This window comes from Chrysochloris asiatica, unplaced genomic scaffold (assembly GCF_000296735.1).
Source record: "Chrysochloris asiatica unplaced genomic scaffold, ChrAsi1.0 scaffold00054, whole genome shotgun sequence".
Lineage (NCBI taxonomy): Eukaryota > Metazoa > Chordata > Mammalia > Afrosoricida > Chrysochloridae > Chrysochloris > Chrysochloris asiatica.
The window spans coordinates 11,886,823-11,896,078 of NW_006408572.1; the positions used below are offsets into that span (position 1 = coordinate 11,886,823).

General features: G+C 43.1%; 1 protein-coding gene across 1 annotated transcript in view; it reads left to right on the forward strand.

Moving 5' to 3' along the window:
* GLP2R (glucagon-like peptide 2 receptor) overlaps positions 1 to 3,623 on the forward strand; it is a 97,994-nt gene extending 94,371 nt beyond the window's left edge. Inside the window, exon 13 of the mRNA XM_006863423.1 lies at positions 3,285 to 3,623. Coding sequence (XP_006863485.1) covers positions 3,285 to 3,623 — 339 coding nt within the window. The remainder of the gene's footprint in view (positions 1 to 3,284) is intronic.
* Positions 3,624 to 9,256: the final 5,633 nt, after the last annotated feature.

A 9,256-nucleotide genomic window follows, 5' to 3' on the forward strand; every position in this document is an offset into this window, starting at 1 on the left:
TGGATTTCTTGCTTCTGCCACAAATTCCCCAAGCTGTAAGTCTTCCAACCTTCTAAATATTCCTTTATATGTGGTTCAAAGTTCTGGGACCATCCCCTGAGCCTGCTTGTTTGAGTATTCTGTGTTGTTGCTGGCAGAGCTCCTCGGTGCACTTCCACCCTCTCCGCCATCTTGTTTGTTCTCCCAATCTGTGACATTTTTGCATGGGTGAGATGGTATCTCATTGTAGCCACTTGAATGTCCTGTTTGGTGAAGTGTCCACTCATGTCATTTGCCCATTTTTGAATGGAACAGTTTGTTTTTTAGTTGTGTACGTTTTCTATATGTTAGACCCTTGTCGAATACATCACTGCCAGTCCTTTTTTTTCAGTTTGTAGGTTCTCTTTTTACTTTTTTAGTTAAGTCTTTTAATGAGCATACAGTTTTAATTTTTAGAAGGTCCTAGCTATGTAGTTTATCTTCTGTTATCATCTGTGCATTTATAGTTATATGTGACCATGTGTTTATGTTATTTATCAGGACCCCTAGCTTTGTCCCTAGCTTTGTTACCTTCCAGGAACTTGATAGTTTCAGGTTTAGAATTTGGGTCTTCAATCTATTTGGAGTTAGTTTTTGTACATGGTGTAAAGTATAAATCCTGTTTCTTTTCTCTGCTAATGAATGTCCAGTTTTGCCAGCATCATTTGTTAAAGATGCATCTCTTCCTCAACGAATGGACTTCGACCCTTGTCCAAGATCAGGTGTCCATAACTGAATGGATGTACTTCTGGGTTCTCAATTCTGTTCCATTGTTTTCTGTGTCTGTTGTTGGAGTAATACCAGGTTGTTCTGACTACCCCAGCTGTATAATACATTCTGAATTAATAATGTGAGGCCTCTTTTTTTTTTTTTTTTTTTTCATTTTCTTCAATAATGCTTTAGCTATTTGGAGCTTCTTTCCTTTCCATATAAAGTTGGAAATGAGTTTTTCCATTTTGTTAACGAATATTGTTGGGATTGCATTAGGTAATATTGGCATTTTCACCAGGCTAAGTCGTCTTCCAATCCACATGTGTGGTGTGGTTTTCCATTTATGTAGGCCTCATTTGGTTTCTTGCAGGAAGTATTCTTTGTATCAATCTTTTATGTCCCTGGTTTGATTTATTCCTAGGTATTTATTGTAAATGGTATGTTTGCTTGATTTCCTTTTTAAAAGAGTTCTCCTTATTATATAGAAGAATCTAACCGATTCTTGTACGTTGATCTTGTACCCTGCTACTTTGCTGAACACTTCTATTAGTAACCGTAATTTTCTTGTGGTTTTCTATGTCTAGGACCATGTTATCTGCAGACAGAAACAATATTACTTCTTCCCTGCCATTATTTCATTTTCTTGCCTAATTGCTCTGGCTACAGCTTTCCATACGATACTGAATTAAAGTAATGATGATGAGAATGTCTCATTTCTGTTTTCAAAGAGAATGCTTTCACTCTCTCTCCATTGAAAATAATGTTGGCCGTTGGTTTTGTATATATGCTTTTAACTATGTTGAGGAATTTCCTTTATATTTCTATTTTACTGAGAGTTTTTATCGGATTGTTGTTGTTGTTAAGCTCTGTTGAATCAGTTCCAACTCATTGTGACCCTGTGTATTGGGTTTCCTAGGAGTGGCTGTTGATAGATTTTTATCAAATGCCTTTTCTGCATCAATTGAGATGATCCTGTGATTTTCTTTTTCTTTGTTTTATTTATGTAGTGAATTCTGTTGATTGATTTTCTAATGCAGAACCATCCCTTCTGCCCTGATGTGAATAACGCCTAATTGTGATTTATTTTAAAATAGACCATTGAATTCTGTTGGCTAGAACTTGGTTGAGAATTTGTGCATCTATACTCATGAGGGGTATGGTCTATAATTTTGTTTTTTTTTTGCTATCTTTGTCTGGCCCTGGAATCAGGGGCATACTGGCTTCATGGAATGAATTAAGAAGCATTCCTTTCTTTTCTGTGTTCTGGAATGATCTGAGTAGAATTTATGTCAATGCTTCTCTGAATGTTTGGTAGAATTCTCCAGGGTTTATTTTGTTGTTGTTGGGAGTTTGATTTTTTTTTTTTTTTAATGACATCTTCGGTTTCTTCTTTTGTTCTGAGTCAAATTGTGTTAATTTTTAAAACTCTCTGAGAAGCAGAAGTTGAAAATAACTGATAAATGCTGTACAGTTGGCCCTCTGTATCTATAGGTTTTGCATCCACAGGTTCAATCAATGGAACTCAAAAATAATTTGGGGGGGGGGATGGAAGGGGGGGCAATGAGAGGGAAGCACGTAAGTGGTTAAAGCAATCCTTCAAAGTCTAATAGGACTGTAAGGTGCTATTTCCATAGCATTTGCATTGTGCTAGTATGATAAGAAATCCAGAGATCATTTAAAGTATATGGAAGGATGTGTGTAGGTTATATACAAGTACTACATTTGCCATTTTACATAAAGGACTTGCGTATCCATGGATTTGGGCATCTGTGGGATTCCTGAAACAAATCCCCCATGGAGACATCTATATATCTAAACACACAACCAGTACTAGTTGAAATCATCATGTTCATCTTTTTCACCTCTTTAGATCTATTTCCCTTTCTACAACTTGAAAATCCTATCAGTAAGACAGACCACGATTTATGCTATGGTATTAAACCAAAGCCATCGTGATTCTAATTTAGATCTATCCCATGTGTGTCAGAGTAGAACTGAGTTCCATGAGGTTTTCTCAACTGTAATCTTTACAGAAACAGAGCACCAGGCCTTTCTTCTGTGGACCTATTGGGTGAATTCAAACCGCCAATCTTTCAATTAATAGCTCAAATCATCTGTGCTGCCCAGGAACCTAAATTTGATGTTGTTGTTGTTTGCCCTTGAGTTGGTTCTGATACACAGCGACCCCATATAGGATTTCTGAGAAGTGACTGGTGAATTTGAACCACTCAAGATCGGTCGGAATCACATAGTTGGTGATTCAAGTTTATCAGCCACTCCTAGGAAACCCTATAGAGGGTCGCTATGAGTCGGAACCGACTCAACGGCACTCAACACCACCAACCTTGTGGTTAGCAGTCCAGTGCTTATCCCTCAGTGCTACAATAAGACTCCAAATACGATATTATTGTTGTTGTTTAGTGCCATCGTGTCAGTTCCGACTCATAGCGACCCTGGAGCAGCTGGTGGATTTGAACTGCCGACCTTGCAGTTCAAACCAACCTTGCGGTCCAGTGTTTATCCAAGACACTAACCCCACCTATCTCACCTGGCAGGTGAAGGCCGAGCTGAGGAAACACTGGATCCGCTTCATGCTGGTCCACCACTCAGGCTGCAGAACCTGGTTCCTGGGGAAGAACTTCAGGTTCCTGGGGAAGTGGCCCAAGAAGCTGTCATTGGGAGATGGCGCAGGGACACTGCAGAAATTGCAGCTCTCACACAGTAGTGGTGAGCAGTTCCTGCATGTCACTGAACGGGGCCTGCGCGAGCTGGACACCCGGTCCCACCGAGGCCACACTGCCTGGCCCCGGGGCAGCAGCCTGTCTGAGAGCAGCGAGGGAGACTTCACCCAGGCCAACACCATGGAGGAGATTCTAGAGGAGAGTGAGATCTAGAACCGGAACTATGATCTGCTCTGCTCTGCTCCCTGGGGATCCGTGAGGATGTAGGACACCAACTGGATTCACATTGCCGACCCCAGAATCCTTAGTCTCCCTGGGCAGCAGGCACACTTTGACACGAAGTCTATGTGGAGGGTTTCATGCTGTTTAGAGGAAGCTGTGCCAACACGTGTCTTCCTACCTGCCCCAGTCATCTTAACTTCCACTGGGTATATTTTCCAGAAGGATCTGGACCAGCCCCTGGGGCCTGGCCCTAAATGCAAGTGAATGCAGCGCTCTGTATAAGAGAGGGTCTCCACACAGAGAGAGCAGTCTCTGATTTAGCGGAAGCCAGTCAGAATCTCTAGCTCTATCTGGCAGGGCACACAATTTCCATCTGAGGCTGGGCTCCTGGTGTATAAGAACCTCCTGGGATGTACACGGGGGCTTCAAACTTGGTAGGAGACTTCCATTGTCCTTTAATTCCATGTTCCACAAAATTTCTGAAACCTCTTCATATTTTAAATGCAGAGTCCTAGACTCTTGCTAGAAATTCTAAGGGAATGAGTGTGGGGGTGATTGTTTCTGATGCAGACCCACACCTTGAAATCACTGGGCAGGTATGAGAGGGAGCCCGAAGCCTCACTGGCCTGGACCATGTCTGAAGAAAGTAGATTCCTGGATTTACATCTACCCTCTCCTAGGAGCATGTAGTCCCATATCACCTGGCAGAAGCCCACTTCTCTTCTTCTCTCCTCCAGTTTCTCTTCCCTCTCCTGGTCTCAATTCTTTGTTCATTGTAAGCACAAGTCCATAACAACACCAGTCCCCAACCTTCCTCTGTTTCTTGGTCCAGGTCCCAAGGCCCCTCTGAACATCTCACTGGTCCTCTCATCACTGCTCTGAGCTTGTTCTATCTGAGCCTTCCACTCCCTGGGTATAAATTGCCCTGGCCATATTTGGTTTGCCATTGCCATGTTCATGGCCACGTCTCCTGCTATGGAATGTTTTCCCACTGAGTCCCTGCTGATAAATAAGATTCCCATCCCCACGTGGGAACAAGTAGAGACAGAAGAATGTGACTGAGCCTGGATATGCTCTGGGAAGCTCGTGAGGGCCAGAAGGTGGGACCCGCTCTATTGCTGGGGAATCCCATTTGTGTTTCCAACTCGACTTGAAAGAAGTTATGGAAGCTGAGGAGGGTGCAGGTTGTTAGGACCCTGCTCAGTACGTGAAATGACTATAAATTCAGAGGGTGAAGGAACACTGAGGAAGGAGCATGCTATGAAAACAGTGTGAAAATGTTTGATAGTATAAAAACGTATGTGCACATGGGTGGGGTATGTTGCCATGGGGCTCAAGACTGCCGTATATTAGGGTTGTCAGATGTAAACTAAAAAGATGAGATGCCCCTACTAAATTTGAATTTCAGATAGTGACTTTTTGGTATAAATGGTGGTAGTGGTAATGTGCCATGGAGTTGGTTCCAACTCCTAGTGACCCTGTACAGGGTTTCCGAGGTTGTAAATCTCTACAGGAGCAGAAAGCTTCATCTGTTTCCTGCGGAACAGCTGGTAGTTTCGAACTGCTGACCTTGCAATTAGCAGCCCAACTCGTAACCACTATATACATCCTATGAAATTCATGTTTAATTGGATATCATGTATTTTATCAGGCATCTTTGTTGTGAAGGAGATTTTGCTGTAGGAGGTAGGACTAGGGTGAGGCCAAGTGAGGTACTCTTCCCGGGCGCAAAATTTAAAGAGGCGTCAACAAACTAACTCAGTGATCAACATACATGGTTTCATGTAATCTTGAAAGTAATCAAATTGGTCAAATATGGCCCTCAGGGCAGTCACTTCGTTTTCAGAATGAAGTTTTATTAAAGCTGGGTTTGGCATGTGGATGAGGAGGGTTATACCAGTACAATACTGGATTCTGACATTGTTTCAATTATTTTGTTCATCATGACCTTGTGCATTCATCTTTTAAAAACGAGTTTTTAAATAGTGCATGAAAAGATGATTTGTCCTGGTTCCTGAGTGTTTTGGCGCCTCCTTAATTTCCGCAGCCATGGTGAATGGCTCCCTGGCCTTGCCCCAGTCCCTGGTGTACTTTGCCAAGAAGGAACATCCTGTGAAAACTGTGTGGAAATGTATGTATACATGGGTGAAGTATGCAAGGGCGTCAGACAAGTGTGTAACAAAGCTTAAGAATGAATTTGGGGTGTCCAGATTTATCTGTAGTTCAAGCTTTAAAATACGTTTATGTCCTAGTTTTCCGCTTTCCTGTCAACATCCCCGCTGATTCTCGCCAGCCTCGACGCTCCTAGACAGCTGGGACTGTGTCTAACACCCACACTCACCAGGAAGTTCCACACTCATTGGTCAAATGAGACAGGACTGAAATTCCTCCTGGGAGCATCGCATGCTAGTTTGTTTCTTTTTGACCCCATTAACCTATTAAGAGGAGTGTTGTTTTTCAGAGCATTTGTAATTAGATCCTTGGCCCCAGACTCACAAATGGAGTGTCATACATGCACTACTTATTCCTGCTCCACTAATTATTAAAATGGTGTTTATTTCATTTCCTTTGTATGGTGTCAGTTCTTTCACATGTGTGTCTCGCTGCAGCTGACGGCCTCCCGCGCCCTTGAAGAGCCAGGTGCACCGTGTCATGACCTAGAGTAGAGTAAGGGGCATGGGCATTTAGTCCAAGACCTGATTGGTCCATTGTCTTCGAGACCAGAAAAGTGGGCAAAAGGGGAGGGACCAGAGTAGGTCAGAGGTCAAAAGGGAGGCAGGCCAGAGTTTCCCCTTTTCTAGACCATTCCTTAAGTCAATTGATTACATGTGTCCTTGCAGGCCCAGGCTAGTGGTTCTCAGCCCTGATTACCCATTAGATTCACCTGGGGAGCTTTTGCCAAACCCTGGTGGCTGGCATTTACCCCAGAGATTCTGACTGAAATGGTCTGGGTGGTCCTGCGCATTGATAGATCAGACTAGACAGAGTGGAAGGAGGTGGAGGCTCTCCTTGCAGCTGCTAGTACCTCTCTGAAGTCCAAACACCTGTATAGCATTTTGTTGTTGTTACCTGCCATTAAGTTGGCCGCTAAATTATGCCAGCTGCATGCACCAATGAACAAAACGCTGACGGTCTTGCACCATTCCCATCATCACTTGCAGATGGGACTGCAGTGATCCATGGGACTTGCATTGGCTGATTTTCAGAAGCCAATCACCAGGCCTTTCTGCCTAGCTTGTCTTAGTCTGGAAGCTCCAGTAAAATTTGTTCATCGTCATAGCAACTCACAAGCCCTCACTGACAGACAAGTGGTAGGTTTGACTGGTAACTAATCCTGAGTCTCCCTTAAGGAAGCCGAGATTTCCATCACTAAACCAACAATGCCCCAAGATCTCCATTTAAAAAACAAAAACCAACCAAACCTGCTGCCATCTAGCCATTTCTGATTCTTAGTGACCCTATGTGTACAGAACAGAGCTGTGTTCTGTAGGGTTTTCAAAACTGTAACCTTTCACATGTTTCTTCCAAAATGTCTCAAGGTGGGTTTGAACCGATAACCTTTTGGCTAGTAATTGAGCACTTTAGTAGATATATATTTCTACAACCCACACTTCTTGTAATAACAGCATACTGATTTTCATCTTGGAAACCACACATCTCTCACTTAGAGTCCATGAAGTTTGAGTTGTCCCCATCTACCTACCACTCTAGGGGAGAATATGAAAGCCTGCTTGGCTGATAACATCCTCCCAGATACTGGTTCAGGGATTGGTGTAGAACCAGTCAGAGTCAATGAGATGCAATCCTGGGATTTTGACTGGAACTTTCAACAGAGAAACATTTTCCCTTTCTTGCTGAAACTGGAACCATGAAAAATTCACCCAGATCTATTACTGGTGGCCATTCTGCCAGCATAGTGTAATTTTACTTGATAATATAGCAAGCGCAGCAGAAAGTAGAACCAGGAGATGGAGAAATGAGCCCAGAGACATTGTTGGAGCTCCTAGAGTAAGCCATACCTGAAGCTGGAACTCTCCTTGAAATTTTAGTCAAGTGAGTCAATAAATCCATTTGCACCACCACGGTTTGTGTCGAGTCTTCTAGCCTTTGCATCTGCAAAAGTCTTGATGCCAAGTGGTATTTTCTAGTATTCTCTGGTTCTCTTGGCATACTCCTTAGAGTTCCAGAGAGCTGTACAGGGACCAGCCAAGTAAGTGTCCCTGCCACCCCATGATGATAGAAGATGTGTTAATTTGGTTCTCCACTGGCCAGTAGTAGAGCCTGTGGCATCTTTATGTCTTTCCCTGAACTATACAAGGACCTTGTTATACACTATCCATCCTTTTAGCAGAGTCCTAGTTTAGTGTGATGCAAATGGTTAATGCACTTGACTGCTAACCCAAAAGTTGGACTTTCAAGATCACCCAGAGGCACCTTGAAAGAAAGCCTGGAAAACTACTTCCAAAAGAGCAGTAACTGAAAGCTCTATGAAGTGCTAACACACCTGGATTTGGAATAGATTCATTGGCAACTGGTTTTTGTTTGGTTGGTTGGTTTTGCAGCTTGAATCACATTTTTATTCAGATTACATAAACATCATCTCCCAAAACTCTAATCTCAGTTAAATGGGCCCAAATATTCTCTGTCTCTCTCTCTATGTGGTTTTTTTTTTTTTTTTTTTTTTTTGGTGAATTGAGTGATAGTTTACATGGAAGAACATCGGTTTTACACTCGTCATTCCATTGCAAGGATTACAATCTCCTCTGTGGCAGCTAGTTTTTAATCCTTTTTTAGCTCAGAGAGGTGAAAGCCCCCAGCCTCACATCCAATCCAAGCAGAGTCATTCCTGTAGGGCAGAGTGGGGTGTTGGGAATAGCCCTGGAGTGAAACATTGAGCCCTTTGGTTGTGTCCTAGAACACCCTGATGAGGCCCACGATCCCTTTTCTTTTCTTGAATTGGCCCCTGGGTGGCTCACTGTGTCTGATGCTGAGGGGGCATAGTGGGCATCTGGTTCAAGTAACAACCCTCTTCTTTCCAGAACCACTGGACTTAATACTGTATAAGCCCTTTCCCTTCCCAGAATTCTCTATCCTCTCATATCCAGATAGAAACTATTGAAGCAGCCCAGTGTAACCAAAGGTAGTCTGGCATATGTGAGTTCTAAATCCACTCATGTCTTGAGGTCAGTGTCTTCATCCATAGACAACCAACCAAACAAAAATTATCTACCATTAAGTTGTTTCTGATTCCTAGTGACTCTATGTAGCAGGGTTTTTAAAGGTGATCATCTTTTTTTTTTTAATGTTTTATTGTGAATTATGTGATAGTTTACATGGGAGAACATTAGTTTTACATTTATTCTATCGTATAGCATCTCATTGCCATGGTTACAGTCCCTTCCATGCATTATCAACCAACAAAAGGGTATACCCTGCAAGCCCGCCGCCTACACCCTACTGGTCTTCAGCACACATCCCCTCTCCCTCTCTGGATCTAAAGTCCCCAGCTGCTCCATCACTCCACGTCATCGTCTCTGCCTCCATCTCAGGCATCACTGCTTCTCTGGGTAGGGTCCTGCTCTCCGCTCTTCTCCGTTGATAGTCCTAGGGACCTCCGCTCCTAG